At 47.0% G+C, this 18,503-nt stretch overlaps 1 protein-coding gene across 1 annotated transcript in view; it reads left to right on the top strand.

The window, feature by feature from the left end:
• Nucleotides 1–18,503, top strand: part of LOC140388201 (FYVE, RhoGEF and PH domain-containing protein 5-like) — a 1,404,405-nt gene that overhangs the window by 694,766 nt on the left and 691,136 nt on the right. Inside the window, exon 12 of the mRNA XM_072471982.1 lies at nucleotides 10,293–10,376. Within this exon, the coding sequence (XP_072328083.1) occupies nucleotides 10,293–10,376 (84 nt within the window). The remainder of the gene's footprint in view (nucleotides 1–10,292; nucleotides 10,377–18,503) is intronic.

Here is an 18,503-nt window from a genome sequence, read left to right as displayed (position 1 = left end):
ACTTCGTGGAGCTGCCACAGATCATGCCCCTTCCATCGCCACCCGTGGCCAGGCTCGCACCTCAGCCGGTGGTTCTCGACCCACCCTTGAGACGGTCAACCCAAATTCATCACACACCTACTAGATTGGACTTATGAGACTGTTCACACGTTAAAGTTGAAACACTATTGTATTGTAACATGTTACTGTTTTATCATTCCAGATATCGTTTGACCGGACCACACTTCAAAGTTTTTCGTCTTCCTGTTTTGTTATGGTACAACCTCGTTAGCATGACACACCCGACATCGCCCCATGTATATAGTTACGCCACATGCACCTGCTGTAAATATCACGCACAAACACTTTTAGATGCACTCACGACACATTCGTATTTATAACCACGTAGGCACATAATTTTGTAAAAAAAGGGGGCATGTCATGATATTCAAACACACATATCATGATAGACAGACCAACAGACAAATCAGCACACACAACACGACAACCAATCATAGACAAGGACAGAGACAGTATAAGAGAAGAAACACAACACCTGGTGGCCAGTAGATCTGGTGACCAGGACAAGGACAGGACCTGATTAACATCACACACAGGGAGTCACCACGTGCAGAGTATCAAGACAGAACTGTAAATAACAAGTTGAAATAAAACAGCGTTGTAGTAAATACAACCGTGTTGGTTCATCTGTACATCAGAACACCCAACACTACAACTGCCACACACAGTACAGGACAGGGTGCTCTCGGGGGGGTGGGTGGGAGTGGGGAAGATCTCGGAAACTTACCAGGTGATGCAGGAGGAGGAGGAGGCCTCGGTGGTGGAGTTGAAAGGTAAGTGGGAGGAGGAGTTGGGAGAGGAGATTGAAGAGGGGATGTGGGCAGATGCCCTAGGGAGGGTGAACTCTTCCTCTTCATGCGCGAGGCTCAGCCTCATACAGTTTAAGGTGCTGCACAGGGCACACATGACCGGGACAAGGATGAGCAGGTTCTTTGGGGGTGAGGACAGGTGTGTTAGGTGCTCAGGGAGCCCAGCAAATCACACCCATATGTTCTGGACATGCCCAGCGCTGGAGGAACTTTGGAAGGGTGTAGCGAGGACGGTGTCGAGGGTGGTAGGATCCAGGGTCAAACCGGGCTGGGGGCTCACAATATTTGGGGTGGCAGAGGAGCCGGGAGTGCAGGAGGCGAAAGAGGCCGGAATTCTGGCCTTCGCGTCCCTGGTAGCCCGGCGAAGGATTCTCCTTCAGTGGAAAGATGCGAGGCCCCCAAGCGTGGAATCCTGGATCAGCGATATGGCAGGGTTCATTAAATTGGAGAGGGTGAAATTTGCCTTGAGAGGGTCGGTACAAGGGTTCTTTAGGCGGTGGCAATCGTTCTTAGACTTTTTGGCAGAACGATAGACATTGGTCATTGGCAGCAGCAGCTCGGGGGGTGGGGGGGATTACTTTATTTTTGTTTATGTTATTTACACTGGAAGGGTCTGAGGGGGTGTATACACCTGTTGTCTTAAATCGGGGTGTTAATGTTAATTTATTATTTAGGTACGGGGGGAGGACTTTGGGGGGTTGCTTTTTTAGATTGTGTTTTGTACTTAACCCTGTTGGGTTCTTTTTTCTTTCTCATTTTGTTATTGATAATTTATGAAAACCTTTAATAAAAATTATTTAAAAACAAAAAAAGAAACAACGTTCCAATCACAATGGCAGCCATCGACCATTACCCTTTGTTTCCTGTTACTAAGCCAACTTTTTATCAAATTCGCCACATTGCCCTGTATGCCATGGGTTTTCACTTTCTGGACCAATCTGCCACGTGGGACATTGCCAAACGTCTTGCTAAAATCCATGTACACCATATCCACTGCAATACCTTCATCAACCCTTCTTGTCACTTCCTCAAAAAATTTGATTAAATTTGTGAGGCGAAACCTTCCTTTAACAAATGCATGCTGACTATCCCTGACTAGACCATGCCTTTCTATGTGACAGTTAATCCTATCTCTCAGGATTGATTCTACTAATTTGTCAGCCACTGACATAAAACTAACTGACCTATAATTGTTCACGATTTTCTTTGATTACTTTTTAAACAATGGTACCAGGTTTGTTTTTCTCCAGTCCTCCAGGACCTCCCCTGTGTCTGGTGAGGATTGGACATCCTCAGAGCATTTGCCATCTTCTCCTTGACCTTCAGAAACCTCAGAAACAATCCATCTGGCCCTAGCGACTTATCAACTTTCAAGGATTCCAATCCTTCAAGTACTTCCTCTCTCTTTATGATTATCCCATCCAGTATCTCAGTGTTCCTTCTGGACTAGAATATCGGCATCATCCATTTCCTCTGTAAACACTGAGACAAAATATTAATTTAAAACCTTCCCACAGCTTCTGCATTTACACACAAGTTCCCCTCTTCATCTCCACATTTTCCTTAACAAACATTTTATCATCAATCTATTGGTAAAATACCCACCCCCCCCCCCGGTCAAAATCTTTACTCCTGCTTTATCTCTGTCCTTTTTCATGGTAATACTGAATCTAATTGAATTGTGATCACTTTCCCCGACATGGTCACAATTGTCACTTCACCCACTTGCCCAAGATTAAGTCTCCAAGACCTCGTTCCCCAAGACCAGGTCTTGAATTGCAACTCCCCTCATTGGGTTTGTCATTAATTGGGTGAAAAAAGTTTCCTGGACACACTTTATGAATATTTCTCCCTCGGTTCCCCTTATATTGTTTTATTCCCAATTGATATTGGGATAGTTAAAGTCTCCTACTATTAGTGTCCTCTTGTTCTTAAATAGCCAGCAATTTGGCTACATATTTGATCTTCTATCTCCCTTTCACAGTTTGGTCTGTCTTATATGCCCAGTAATGTGACTGCCCCTTTTTTATTTCTAAGTTCAACCCATAAATCCTCACCACCTCTGTGTAAAGAAACCTGCCCTGCACATCTCCTCTAAACTTTGCCTATGGACCTTAAACCAATGCCCCTGAGTGACTGACCCCTCCACCCTGGGAAAGAGTGCCTGCCCAGCCACTCTATCCATGCCTCTCATAATCTTGTAGACTTCTATCAAGTCACCCCTCAACCTCTGTTGTTCTAATGACAACATGTCCGAGTCTATTCAGCCGCTCTGCATAGCCTGTATCCAGGGATATTGAGCTTCCAATTTTGCCCCTCCATGAGCCAGGTTTCCGTTAACAATGACATCCTGCTGCCATGTGTCTACCTGTGCTCTTAACTCATCTACCTTGTTTGTAATGCTCCTTGCTTGAAGTACAGACGGTTTAACCGTACCGTTTTCTCTTACTGGACACTTTTTAAAAACTTTGCTTCTCCTGTAATTCCACTGCTGTCTTCCACGTGGTGGGTGTAATATTGAATCAACCCTGTGCCTGTCCTCACTGACTGTCTCCACTGGCCAAAGGGCAGATCATGTGTGTGGTGTCCTTTATATATGGGTTGGTGTAATGCCCCCCTGTGGTCGTGTCACCTCCTTATGTATCGTCACTCCATCTTCTATGTCACTGGCTACCTCCATTTTCCTGATCTGAGTTTGACCTATCTGATCCTCTTCCTGGGATCCCATCCCCCTGCCACACTTATTTAAAGACTCCTCAACAGAACTGCTTCCCTGGGAGCTGCGCCCCACCTTGGATAGTTCCCCGAGAGCCATGCCCCACCTGGATACCTCCCTGGGAGCTGCGCCCCACCCTGGATATGTCCCCGGAGCTGCGCCCTACCCCGGATAGTTCCCAGAGAGCTGTGCCCCACCCCGCCCTGGATATCTCCCCGGGAGCTACACCCCATCCTGGATGCCTGCCATTGGATGGATCCTTCCAAATTAAATTAGCCCCTGTTAGTTTGGACACAAATATCAGATCAACAAGAGGGATTTTGAAAAATATCATCACACAGGCTCTTTAGCACTCACAGTAGCTTAGTTACCAGTGAATCAAAGACCATGCAACTTGTAAAAGAGCCTGTAAAACTATTTGTAGCAAATGTTGTGGGGAATGAGTGAGGCATTGGGATTAGATTGAAATTGACAGAAGAGCCCCTGCCCCTTGCATTCTGCTCTGCCTTGCCCCTCCGTCTGTGATGATGTGCATCACTGTAAATACATGTAAGCTAGCCAGACACTAGAGGGAGCACCAGAACCATAACATACACACACACTCAACCAATAGATAAGTTAGATAGGAGGCGACCAATGGACATTCACGATACACAAGGAGGTGACACGACCACAGGGGGGCATTACACCAACCCATATATAAAGGACACCACACACATGATCTGCCCTTTGGCCAGTGGAGACAGTCAGTGAGGACAGGCACAGGGTTGATTCAATATTACACCCACCACGTGGAAGACAGCAGCTGGTTAGTCAGTTTGGGTAGCTATAATAGTATAGCTATAATAGTTGGTAGTAGTGTCGAACTCAAGTATTAAAAGTGTACATAGTGTAAATAAATGTGCTGAAGTTATCTGCACGTCTGAACCTTCCTTTGACAAATGCAACACAAGGAAGCCGCTTATGTTACAAAGGAAACATAACAAAACTGGTACCAGTAGTGAACTGTTTAAATCCAGATAGCCATACCTCAGCATACAGTGACAACCAGCAATACCCAGGCAGGATGTTCGAGCTCCCGGTTCCGCAGCAGCTCCAGTGCCACGGCGATCTCCGTAAAAACTGGCTGGTATTCCGGCAAATGTTTGAACTCCTCCTGGTGGCAGCCGAACTTCAAGACCTGGCCGATGATGAAAAAACAGAGCTTCTCCTCACCAGCGCCGGTGCAAGAGCAGAAGAAATCTTTTAAAAATTCAAGTTCGCTAAGGGGCAAAACAGGTGCGACCTCCAGGCAGTCCTGGACAAATTCGCCGAATACTGTGAGGAAAACACACTCCAATCGGCAAGAAAAGGGAAGAGAAGCGCCAGTACTCACCTCGCGGCCGAAATCCTGGACCAGAGAACGATTGTGGTCAGCGGCCATCTTGCTAAAGGGACTGCACTAGCGCAGTTGCGCGAGAAGTGCGCAGAACGGGAAGGTTCGTTTGCGCATGCGCGAGACGCCGTGCATGCGCAATCAAGAAAACGGCCATCGATATTTTCAAATCAACATCTGACATGTGGGAGGCTTTCAAGTGTCAGTTGAAAGGAATACAGGACCGGCATGTTCCTGTGAGGAAGAAAGATAAATACGGCAATTTTCGGGAACCTTGGATGACGAGTGATATTGTAGGCCTCGTCAAAAAGAAAAAGGAGGCATTTGTCAGGGCTAAAAGGCTGGGAACAGACGAAGCCTGTGTGGCATATAAGGAAAGTAGGAAGGAACTTAAGCAAGGAGTCAGGAGGGCTAGAAGGGGTCACGAAAAGTCATTAGCAAATAGGGTTAAGGAAAATCCCAAGGCTTTTTACACGTACATAAAAAGCAAGAGGGTAGCCAGGGAAAGGGTTGGCCCACTGAAGGATAGGCAAGGGAATCTCTGTGTGGAGCCAGAGGAAATGGGCGAGGTACTAAATGAATACTTTGCATCAGTATTCACCAAAGAGAAGGAATTGGTAGATGTTGAGTCTGGAGAAGGGGGTGTAGATAGCCTGGGTCACATTGTGATCCAAAAAGACGAGGTGTTGGGTGTCTTAAAAAATATTAAGGTAGATAAGTCCCCAGGGCCTGATGGGATCTACCCCAGAATACTGAAGGAGGCTGGAGAGGAAATTGCTGAGGCCTTGACAGAAATCTTTGGATCCTCGCTGTCTTCAGGGGATGTCCCGGAGGACTGGAGAATAGCCAATGTTGTTCCTCTGTTTAAGAAGGGTAGCAAGGATAATCCCGGGAACTACAGGCCGGTGAGCCTTACGTCAGTGGTAGGGAAATTACTGGAGAGAATTCTTAGAGACAGGATCTACTCCCATTTGGAAGCAAATGGACGTATTAGTGAGAGGCAGCACGGTTTTGTGAAGGGGAGGTCGTGTCTCACTAACTTGATAGAGTTTTTCGAGGAGGTCACTAAGATGATTGATGCAGGTAGGGCAGTAGATGTTGTCTATATGGACTTCAGTAAGGCCTTTGACAAGGTCCCTCATGGTAGACTAGTACAAAAGGTGAAGTCACACGGGATCAGGGGTGAACTGGCAAGGTGGATACAGAACTGGCTAGGCCATAGAAGGCAGAGGGTAGCAATGGAGGGATGCTTTTCTAATTGGAGGGCTGTGACCAGTGGTGTTCCACAGGGATCAGTGCTGGGACCTTTGCTCTTTGTAGTATATATAAATGATTTGGAGGAAAATGTAACTGGTCTGATTAGTAAGTTTGCAGACGACACAAAGGTTGGTGGAATTGCGGATAGCGATGAGGACTGTCTGAGGATACAGCAGGATTTAGATTGTCTGGAGACTTGGGCGGAGAGATGGCAGATGGAGTTTAATCCGGACAAATGTGAGGTAATGCATTTTGGAAGGTCTAATGCAGGTAGGGAATATACAGTGAATGGTAGAACCCTCAAGAGTATTGAAAGTCAAAGAGATCTAGGAGTACAGGTCCACAGGTCATTGAAAGGGGCAACACAGGTGGAGAAGGTAGTCAAGAAGGCATACGGCATGCTGGCCTTCATTGGCCGGGGCATTGAGTATAAGAATTGGCAAATCATGTTGCAGCTGTATAGAACCTTAGTTAGGCCACACTTGGAGTATAGTGTTCAATTCTGGTCGCCACACTACCAGAAGGATGTGGAGGCTTTAGAGAGGGTGCAGAAGAGATTTACCAGAATGTTGCCTGGTATGGAGGGCATTAGCTATGAGGAGCGGTTGAATAAACTCGGTTTGTTCTCACTGGAACGAAGGAGGTTGAGGGGCGACCTGATAGAGGTATACAAAATTATGAGGGGCATAGACAGAGTGGATAGTCAGAGGCTTTTCCCCAGGGTAGAGGGGTCAATTACTAGGGGGCATAGGTTTAAGGTGAGAGGGGCAAGGTTTAGAGTAGATGTCGAGGCAAGTTTTTTACGCAGAGGGTAGTGGGTACCTGGAACTCGCTACTGGAGGAGGTAGTGGAAGCAGGGACGATAGGGACATTTAAGGGGCACCTTGACAAATATATGAATAGGATGGGAATAGAAGGATACGGACCCAGGAAGGGTAGAAGATTGTAGTTTAGTCGGGCAGTATGGTCAGCACGGGCTTGGAGGGCCGAAGGGCCTGTTCCTGTGCTGTACATTTCTTTGTTCTTTGTTCTTTGATAAAGGAACAGCGATCTGCGCATGAGCAATCGCTTCCTACGTGCTACGTCACGCGCGTCATGATGTCAGAGGCCCCAGACCGCACCAATTTAAAGGGGAAACATCCCAAATCAAAGAAAAAATCTTTTAAAGCTGTAAAACAACCTTCCTTCACCTGGAATGACAGCACAATGCTTCAAATTGAACCAGGAAATGAATTTAACCTCCGAAGAACCCTGCAACAAGCAGTTACCTACGCACAAACCGATAATTCCGACCTTGAATACTTCGATACCGACCTTTACATTTTCTCTGGACCTCGCGAGCCCAACGACAGCTCCATGGTCCAAGACGACTACGACTCGGACGAACCTTTCACCTTGAGAGGCTACCCCAGTACCAAATCCGAACCGCAACTGGACGTGCTGCACATTGGCGACCCCCGTATTGAATCCGACGCAGACGCGGATTCATTCTTCGGATTTGCGGATCTTCAACCCAGCAGATATGACATCCCAACTCGTCAGTGCAGGATGATGCAGCAGCCTGAAATTAAGAGACAGAGAGTGGTACAAGCTCACAGAGAGCGGCCTGCTGCCACACAGAGCGTGGTCCACGCACCGCTCAGGGTTTCCGACTCTACGAAAGCAGAAACGCAAGAATCCAAAGCGCAGTCCTTACACACACAAGAAGTGACTCCAGTGTCACAAGATTCCACAGCAAGCTCGTGGACAGACTCCACAATTGCAGAAGCGCATGACTCCGATGCGCAGTCCTTGCAGGAACAAGACCATGAGGGTCTAGCAACCTCCTCTGACCAACTAGCGGCAGACGATGCAAGTCTGCCATGCTCACGTAAACAGCAAGAAGACTATGACAATCTACCACGCTCCACTGCACAGCAGGACGACCATGGCGGTCTATCATGCTACAATGAAGAATAAAGCAATGATGACTGTTCAAGTCCAAATGAAGGACAACAGCAAGACCATGACAGTCCACCCACATTGTCTGCACCGTCAGATGAAAACTCTGACAATTTACCCAACCCTAGTGAACAACAAGCAGCTACTGAGGATCTACCCACGGCATGTGAGACGGGTGACGACAACATCCCACTTCCCATGCAAGAGGTATAAAGTGACAGACCTCAGCTAGTGTGTACAGAGGCACTCGACGACCACTGAGACCACTGGTGACTCTGGTGACACCACACTACTTCCACCCTCAATTGCTCGAACCTCTCCACTAGTCAATGCATTCCTGCATGTTCCGACTCCAGACGTGCAGCTTCAAGAAATCTCAGCTGACTCCAGTGAACCTGCTAAGACTCTGGACGGGGAGCATCAACAAAAAAAGGACCAGACTCCAGATGGGGAGCAACCAAACGCCGACTCTGATTCACATAAGCCGGACTTTACTCCAGACAGGCAGTGCCCCAACCTCAGTGATGGCAAGCTCAGGGTGACAGCAGATGCCACAACGACAGGAGGTGGATCACATAACAATCACACTGGGTCAGCAATAACAAGCAGTGGCCACAGTCCAAGAGGAATACACCAATTTTCACCACAGCTATGTCCACACATTTGTTCCACACCGACAGTGCAGCCAATGACAGCTCATGCTGGACAAACCCAGTATTCAGGCATGCAGCAGCCAGCAGTCTATGCAGCATATTCTCAAACAGGCCAACACTACGGATTGCCCACTAATGGAATCAAGACCGAAGGAGGACTCCCGCCAGCGCATTCTGCACTACAGACTGGATGCCTTAGTTACTGCCCAGGATTTGCTGCACCACAGCCTGGCCAAACAGCATATTCCTATCAGATGCAAGGTTCTAGTTTCACACCATCACCAGACATTGATGCGAGCAGCAATTCTGTCTCCAAATCGACATGCTTCAACGCTTCTCAGCAGGATCACCCTTCCAGCACAGCATGTGGCCAGAACCAGTATGTTCAGTCTTATCCAACTTCAGCATATGGCACATCCATGACCTCAAATGATAATGTTGATGGCACCTCTTCAATGTCAACGACCTATCAGCCAGAAGATGCCATCCGACAGCACCACCACAAACATAAACAAAGAAAAAGACTCCAAATCAGACAGCAAAGTGATTTGACCACTTCTTGGTTCCTGTGGCTCGGAAACGTTGATGGCGTTCATAACCAAGAGAGACATTTGACCATGATGATTGATGGTTTATGGACTCACATGAATGATTTGGACTTATTGTTTAATCACCGTTCCCATGACTTGTGTATATATATATACCTTACCTTATCTACCTGTTCTTTGTTCAGTTTTTCTTAAAGTGTACAGAAAATATGAACATATAAAAAAGGGAGGATGTGGTGATGTGCATCACTGTAAATACATGTAAGCTAGCCAGACACTAGAGGGAGCACCAGAAACATAACACACACACACTGAACCAATAGATAAGTTAGATAGGAGGCGACCAATGGACATTCACGATACACAAGGAGGTGACATGACCACAGGGGGGCATTACACCAACCCATATATAAAGGACACCACACACATGATCTGCCCTTTGGCCAGTGGAGACAGTCAGTGAGGACAGGCACAGAGTTGATTCAATATTACACCCACCACGTGGAAGACAGCAGCTGGTTAGTCAGTTTGGGTAGCTATAATAGGATTAGCAGTCGTGTCGAACTCAAGTTATAAAAGTGTACATAGTGTAAATAAATGTGTTGAAGTTATCTACACGTCTGAACCTTCCTTTGACAAATGCAACACAAGGAAGCCGCTTATGTTACAAAGGAAACGTAACAAAACACCGTCCTCCACCCCACCTACCCGGCCTCACTCCATAGTCCCCTGGGTCTCGGTATCATTTGGGCTCCCAGTGACCTCTGACATCTCTCTGATGTTGTGTCGAAATGCCCAATACCTTCGTCATTCACCTGGTGATCAGCTTCAGCAGCTCTTTTGCCACATTGGAACTCGAAGAGTGTGCCTGTGACTGGATGTAACCTACGTCTTGTATCAGGAAGGCCTGTAATTTCTGATTCTTCCCCACAGATCAGTGACATGTTCCTATACACTGAACCTCAACCATGTGGGAAATATCAACTCAACAAGATACTACCATTGATCGGCATGAAGGTAAGTGACAGATTCTCACTGGAGAAACAGTTATGGCATTGGCAACGGAGAAGAAATAGTGCAGGTATTAGAGACAGTGGGAGGGTGGGAATAGAAACTAGCCATAGAAATACTGTGGCTACAAGAGCAAGTCAAAGGCTGGAAATCCTGCAGCGAGTAACTCTCCTCCAGACTCCCCAAAGCCAGTCCACCATCTACAAGGCACAAGTCAGGAGTGTGAAGGAACACTCTCTACTTGCCTGGATGAGTGCAGCTCCAACAACACTCAAGAAGCTCGACACCATCCAGGACAAAGCGGCCCACTTGATTGCTCCTCCTTTCACAAACATTCAATCCTTCTACTACTGATGCACAGTAGCAGCCATGTGTGCCATCTACATGATGCACTGAAGGAACTCACCAAGGCTCCTTAGACAGCACCTTCCAAACCCTTGACCCCTACCACCTAGAGCCAGATGGTTGGTGGCTGACTGAAAACAGGACCTAGTCCATCTACTGAGCCCAAAACAGTGTATGCTTTCAGGAAGCAGTTGGATGTAGTACTTAGGGCGAAGGGGATCACAGGATATGGGGGGAAGCGGGATTGGGCTATTGAGTTGGAATATCAACCGTGAACATAATGGATGGCGGAGTGAGCTTTAAGGGCCGAATGGCCTCCTCTTGCCCCTATTTTTTCTATGTTTCTATGTCTTATCCTGTATGACCACCTCCCTTTCATTTAGCACAAAATAACACTGAGGTGAAATAAAACTCCACCCACATCTCCACCATGGAGAGAATTATTTGCCCTCAAGGAAAGTCCTCAAGGAGTTCCTTTGACAAGGTCCCTCATGGCAGACTGATACAAAAGGTGAAGTCACACAAGATCAGAAGTGAGCTGGCAAGATGGGTACAGAACTGGCTCGGTCATAGAAAATAGAGTGGTGGTGGAAGGGTGCTTTTCTAAATGGACGACTGTGACTAGTGGTGTTTGGCAGCGAACAGTGCTGGGACCTTTCCTGGTTGTAATATATATATTATATATATATATATATATATATATATATATTTATATATGATTTGGAGGAAAATGCAACTGGTCTGATTAGTAAGTTTGTGGTTGACACAAAGATTGGTGGATTTGCGGATAATGAAGAGGACTGTCAGAGGATACAGCACGATACAATACAGATCAGTTGGAGACTTAGAGTCATAAGAATCATAGAAGTTTACAACTTGTCTATGCCGTTCAGTTTTTATCACTAAACTAATCCCAATTGCCCGCATTTGGCCCACATCCCTCTTTCCCATACAACTGTCTAAATGCTTTTTAAAAGACAAAATTGCACCCGCCTCTACTACTGTCACTGGCAGCTCGTTCCAGACACACCCTCTGTGTACAAATTGTCCCTCTGTACCCTTTTTTATCTCCCCCTCTCACCTTAAACTTAAGCCCTCTAGTTTTAGACTTCCCTACCTTTGGGAAAAGATATTGACTATCGACCTAATCTATGCCCCTCATTATTTTATAGACCTCTATAAGATCACCCCTAAGCCTCCTACGCTCCAGGGAAAAATGTCCCAGTCCGTCCAGCCTCTCCTTATAAGTCAAACCATCAAGTCCCGGTAGAATCCTAGTAAATCTTTTCTGCACTCTTTCTAGTTTGAAAATATCCTTTCTATAATAGGGTGACCAGAACTGTGCACAGTACTCCCAAGCGTGGCCGTACTAATGTCTTGTACAACTTCAGCAAGACGTCCCATAGAACATAAAACATTACAGCGCAGTACAGGCGCTTCGGCCCTCGATGTTCCGCCGACCTGTGAAACCACTCTAAAGCCCATCTATACTATTCCCTTATCGTCCATATGTCTATCTAATGACTATTTGAATGCCCTTAGTGTTGGCGAGTCCACTACTGTTGCAGGCAGGGCATTCCACACCCTCACTACTCTCTGAGTAATGAACCTACCTCTGACATCTGTCTTCTATCGATCTCCCCTCAATTTAAAGATATGTCCCCTCGTGCTAGACATCACCATCCGAGGAAAAAGGCTCTCACTGTCCACCCTATCCAATCCTCTGATCATCTTGTATGCCTCAATTAAGTCACCTCTTAACCTTCTTCTCTCTAATGAAAACAGCCTCAAGTCCCTCCGCCTTTCCTCATAAGATCTTCCCTCCATACCAGGCAACATTCTGGTAAATCTCCTCTGCACCCTTGCCAATGCTTCCACATCCTTCCTATAATGCGGCGACCAGAATTGCAAGCAATTCACCAAATGCACCAGAGCTCTGTACAGCTGCAACATGACCTCATGACTCCAAAACTCAATCCCTCTACCAATAAAAGCTAACACACCGTACGCCTTCTTAACAACCCTCTCAACCTGGGTGGCAACTTTCAGGGATCTATGTACATGGACACCGAGATCTCTCTGCTCATCCACACTGCCAAGAATCTTACCATTAGCCCAGTACTCAGTCTTCCTGTTATTCCTTCCAAAATGAATCACCTCACACTTTTCTGCATTAAACTCCATTTTCCACCTCTCAGCCCAGCGCTGCAGCTTATCTATGTCCCTCTGTAACTTGTAACATCCTTCCGCACTGTCCACAACACCACCGACTTCAGTGTCATCTGCAAATTTACTCACCCATCCTTCTACGCCCTCCTCCAGGTCATTTATAAAAATGACAAACAGCAGTGGCCCCAAAACAGATCCTTTTCGTGCACCACTAGTAACTGGACTCCAGCCTGAACATTTCCCATCAACCACCACCCTTTGTCTTCTTCCAGCTAGCCAATTTCTGATCCAAACTGCTAAATCGCCCTCAATCCCATGCCTCCATATTTTCTGCAGTAGCCTAACGTGGATAACCTTATCAAACACTTTACTGAAATCCATATACACCACATCAACTGCTTTACCCTCATCCACCTGTTTGGTCACCTTCTCAAAGAACTCAATAAGGTTTGTGAGGCATGACCTACCCTTCACAAAACCGTGTTGACTATCTCTATTCAAATTATTCCTTTCCAGATGATTATACATCCTATCTCTTATAAACCTTTCAAAGATTTTGCCCACAACAAAAGTAAGGCTCACTGGTCTATAGTTACCTGGGTTGTCTCTACTCCCATTCTTGAACAAGGAGACAACATAGAACATAGAACATAGAACAATACAGCGCAGTACAGGCCCTTCGGCCCACGATGTTGCACCGAAACAAAAGCCATCTAACCTACACTATGCCATTATCATCCATATGTTTATCCAATAAACTTTTAAATGCCCTCAATGTTGGCGAGTTCACTACTGTAGCAGGTAGGGCATTCCACGGCCTCACTACTCTTTGCGTAAAGAACCTACCTCTGACCTCTGTCCTATATCTATTACCCCTCAGTTTAAAGTTATGTCCCCTCGTGCCAGCCATATCCATCCGCGGGAGAAGGCTCTCACTGTCCACCCTATCCAACCCCCTGATCATTTTGTATGCCTCTATTAAGTCTCCTCTTAACCTTCTTCTCTCCAACGAAAACAACCTCAAGTCCATCAGCCTTTCCTCATAAGATTTTCCCTCCATACCAGGCAACATCCTGGTAAATCTCCTCTGTACCCGCTCCAAAGCCTCCACGTCCTTCCTATAATGCGGTGACCAGAACTGTACGCAATACTCCAAATGCGGCCGTACCAGAGTTCTGTACAGCTGCAACATGACCTCCCGACTCCGGAACTCAATCCCTCTACCAATAAAGGCCAACACTCCATAGGCCTTCTTCACAACCCTATCAACCTGGGTGGCAACTTTCAGGGATCTATGTACATGGACACCTAGATCCCTCTGCTCATCCACACTTTCAAGAACTTTACCATTAGCCAAATATTCCGCATTCCTGTTATTCCTTCCAAAGTGAATCACCTCACACTTCTCTACATTAAACTCCATTTGCCACCTCTCAGCCCAGCTCTGCAGCTTATCTATATCCCTCTGCAACCTGCTACATCCTTCCACACTATCGACAACACCACCGACTTTAGTATCGTCTGCAAATTTACTCACCCACCCTTCTGCGCCTTCCTCTAGGTCATTGATAAAAATGACAAACAGGAACGGCCCCATAACAGATCCTTGTGGTACTCCACTTGTGACTGTACTCCATTCTGAACATTTCCCGTCAACCACCACCCTCTGTCTTCTTTCAGCTAGCCAATTTCTGATCCACATCTCTAAATCACCCTCAATCCCCAGCCTCCGTGTTTTTTGCAATAGCCTACCGTGGGGAACCTTATCAAACGCTTTGCTGAAATCCATATACACCACATCAACTGCTCTACCCTCGTCTACCTGTTCAGTCACCTTCTCAAAGAACTCAATAAGGTTTGTGAGGCATGACCTACCCTTCACAAAGCCATGCTGACTATCCCTGATCATATTATTCCTATCTAGATGATTATAAATCTTGTCTCTTATAATCCCCTCCAAGACTTTACCCACTACAGACGTGAGGCTCACCGGTTTATAGTTGCCGGGGTTGTCTCTGCTCCCCTTTTTGAACAAAGGGACCACATTTTCTGTCCTCCAGTCCTCTGGCACTATTCCTGTAGCCAATGATGACATAAAAATCAAAGCCAAAGGTCCAGCAATCTCTTCCCTGGCCTCCCATAGAATCCTAGGATAAATCCCATCAGGTCCCGGAGACTTATCTATTTTCAGCCTGTCCAGAATTGCCAACACCTCTTCCCTACATACCTCAATGCCATCTATTCTATTAGCCTGGGGCTCAGCATTCTCCTCCACAACATTATCTTTTTCCTGAGTGAATACTGACGAAAAATATTCATTGAGTATCTCGCCTATCTCTTCAGACTCCACGCACAATTTCCCATCCCTGTCCTTGACTGGTCCTACTCTTTCCCTAGTCATTCGCTTATTCCTGACATACCTATAGAAAGCTTTTGGATTTTCCTTGATCCTTCCTGCCAAATACTTCTCATGTCCCCTCCTTGCTCGTCTTAGCTCTCTCTTTAGATCCTTCCTCGCTACCTTGTAACTATCCATCGCCCCAACCGAAACTTCACACTTCATCTTCACATAGGCCTCCCTTCTTCCCCTTAACAAGAGATTCCACTTCCTTGGTAAACCACGGTTCCCTCGCTCGACGCCTTCCTCCCTGTCTGACCGGTACATACTTATCAAGAACACGCAGTAGCTGATCCTTGAACAAGCCCCACTTATCCAGTGTGCCCAACACTTGCAGCCTACTTCTCCACCTTATCCCCCCCAAGTCACGTCTAATGGCATCATAATTGCCCTTCCCCCAGCTGTAACTCTTGCCCTGCGGTGTATACTTATCCCTTTCCATCATTAACATAAACGTCACCGAATTGTGGTCACTGTCCCCAAAGTGCTCTCCTACCTCCAAATCCAACACCTGGCCTGGTTCATTACCCAAAACCAAATCCAACGTGGCCTCGCCTCTTGTTGGCCTGTCAACATATTGTTTCAGGAAACCCTCCTGCACACACTGTACAAAAAACGACCCATCTATTGTACTCGAACTATATCTTTTCCAGTCAATATTTGGAAAGTTAAAGTCTCCCATAATAACTACCCTGTTACTTTCGCTCATATCCAGAATCATCTTTGCCATCCTTTCCTCTACATCCCTAGGACTATTAGGAGGCCTATAAAAAACTCCCAACAGGGTGACCTTTCCTTTCCTGTTTCTAACTTCAGCCCATACTACCTCGGAAGAAGAGTCCCCATCTAGCATCCTCTCCGCCACCGTAATACTGCTCTTGACTAGTAGCGCCACACCTCCCCCTCTTTTGCCTCCTTCTCTGAGCTTACTAAAACACCTAAACCCCGGAACCTGCAACATCCATTCCTGTCCCTGCTCTATCCATGTCTCCGAAATGGCCACAACATCGAAGTCCCAGGTACCAACCCACGCTGCCAGTTCCCCTACCTTGTTTCGTATACTCCTGGCATTGAAGTAGACCCACTTCAAACCACCTACCTGAACACTGGCCCCCTCCTGCGATGTCAAATCTGTGCTCCTGACCTCTATACTCTCATTCTCCCTTACCCAAAAACTACAATCCAGGTTCCCATGCCCCTGCTGCATTAGTTTAAACCCCCCCAAAGAGCACTAACAAATCTCCCCCCCAGGATATTTGTGCCCCTCAGGTTCAGGTGTAGACCATCCTGTCTGTAGAGGTCCCACCTTCCCCAGAAAGAGCCCCAGTTATCCAGAAATCTGAATCCCTCCCGCCTGCACCATCCCTGTAGCCACGTGTTTAAATGCTCTCTCTCCCTATTCCTCATCTCACTATCACGTGGCACGGGCAGCAACCCAGAGATAACAACTCTGTTTGTTCTAGTTCTGAGCTTCCATCCTAGCTCCCTGAAAGCCTGCCTGACATCCTTGTCCCCTTTCCTACCTTGGGGCTGCTCCCCCTCCCCCTAAGGACCCGGAAAACACGATCCGAGACATCACGTACCCTTGCACCTGGGAGGCAACATACCAACTGTGAGTCTCTCACGCTCCCACAAAATCTCCTATCTGTGCCCCTGACTATAGAGTCCCCAATTACTAATGCTCTGCTCCTCTCCCCCCTTCCCTTCTGAGCAACAGGGACAGACTCCGTGCCAGAGGCCCGTACCCCATGGCTTACCCCTGGTAAGTCGTCCCCCCCACAAGTATCCAAAGCGGTATACTTGTTTCTCAGGGGAACGACCGCAGGGGATCCCTGCACTGACTGTTTTTTCCCAGTCCCTCTTACAGTTACCCACCTATCTCCAATCTTTGGTGTAACTAATTCCCTGAAGCTGCTATCTATGCCCCTTCTGCCTCCCGAATGATCCGAAGTTCTTCCAACTCCAGCTCCAGTTCCCTAACTCGGTCTTGGAGGAGCTGGAGATGGCAGCACTTCCTGCAGGTAAAATCAGCAGGGACACTAACTGCATCCCTCACCTCAAACATCCTGCAGGAGGAACATTGCACTCCCTTCCCTGCCATTCCTCTAACTTTCTACCAAGATCTCGCTAACAACTAAATTAAATTTTTATAAAAAATAATAATAATATAATAAAATATGGTACTTACCTCAGACCAATGGGTTTTATTATTAGGTTAGAGGAGGAGGGCGGGTGGGAGACACTACACGTGTAGTGTCTCGGGTTTCCTCTCCACCAGAATTTATTGGTGAGGGTCTTCCCAGACGTCCGCGGGTCGACTTCCTGTTCCCGCCTAAAAAACTAATTTAAAAAAAAAAGAAAAATTATCAGCTCCTGCTGAAATTGACTAACCAGCCAGCTGTTCTCACGCCGCCGAAATCGACTGGCCTGCCCCTGCAAAGACAAGTGCTTTTAAAGGTTGACTTACCTCCCAGCAACCTCCTTCCGCAATGCTCCCGCTGAAACTGACTCACCAGCTGTTCTCCCGCCGAAATCGACTGGCCTGCCCCTGCAAAGACAAGTGCTTTTAAAGGTTGACTTACCTCCCAGCAACCTCCTTCCGCAGTGCTCCCGCTGAAACTGACTCACCAGCTGTTCTCCCGCCGAAATCGACTGGCCTGCCCCTGCAAAGACAAGTGCTTTTAAAGGTTGACTTACCTCCCAGCAACCTCCTTCCGCAATGCTCCCGCTGAAACTGACTCACCAGCTGTTCTCACGCCGCCGAAATCGACTGGCCTGCCCCTGCAAAGACAAGTGCTTTTAAAGGTTGACTTACCTCCCAGCAACCTCCTTCCGCAGTGCTCCCGCTGAAACTGACTCACCAGCTGTTCTCCCGCCGCCGAAATCGACAACATTTGCTATCCTCCAGTCTTCTGGCACTATTCCTGTAGACAAAGATGACTTGAAGATCAAAGGCTCAGCAATCTCCTCCCTAGTTTCCCAGAGAATCCTAGGATAAATCCCATCCGGCCCAGGGGACATATCTATTTTCACACTTTCCAGAATTGCTAACACCTCCTCCATATGAACCTCAAGCTCTTCTAGTCTAGTAGCCTGAATCTCAGTATTCTCCTCGACAATATTGTCTTTTTCCTGTGTGAATACTGACAAAAAATATTCATTTAGCACCTCTCCTATCTCCTCGGACACCAAGCACAACTTCCCACTACTGTCCTTGACTG

The sequence above is a fragment of the Scyliorhinus torazame genome, chromosome 13 (genome assembly GCF_047496885.1).
Source record: "Scyliorhinus torazame isolate Kashiwa2021f chromosome 13, sScyTor2.1, whole genome shotgun sequence".
Taxonomy (NCBI): domain Eukaryota; kingdom Metazoa; phylum Chordata; class Chondrichthyes; order Carcharhiniformes; family Scyliorhinidae; genus Scyliorhinus; species Scyliorhinus torazame.
The sequence above is the reverse complement of the archived record's forward strand: the minus strand, read 5'-3'. Positions and strand labels throughout refer to the sequence as shown.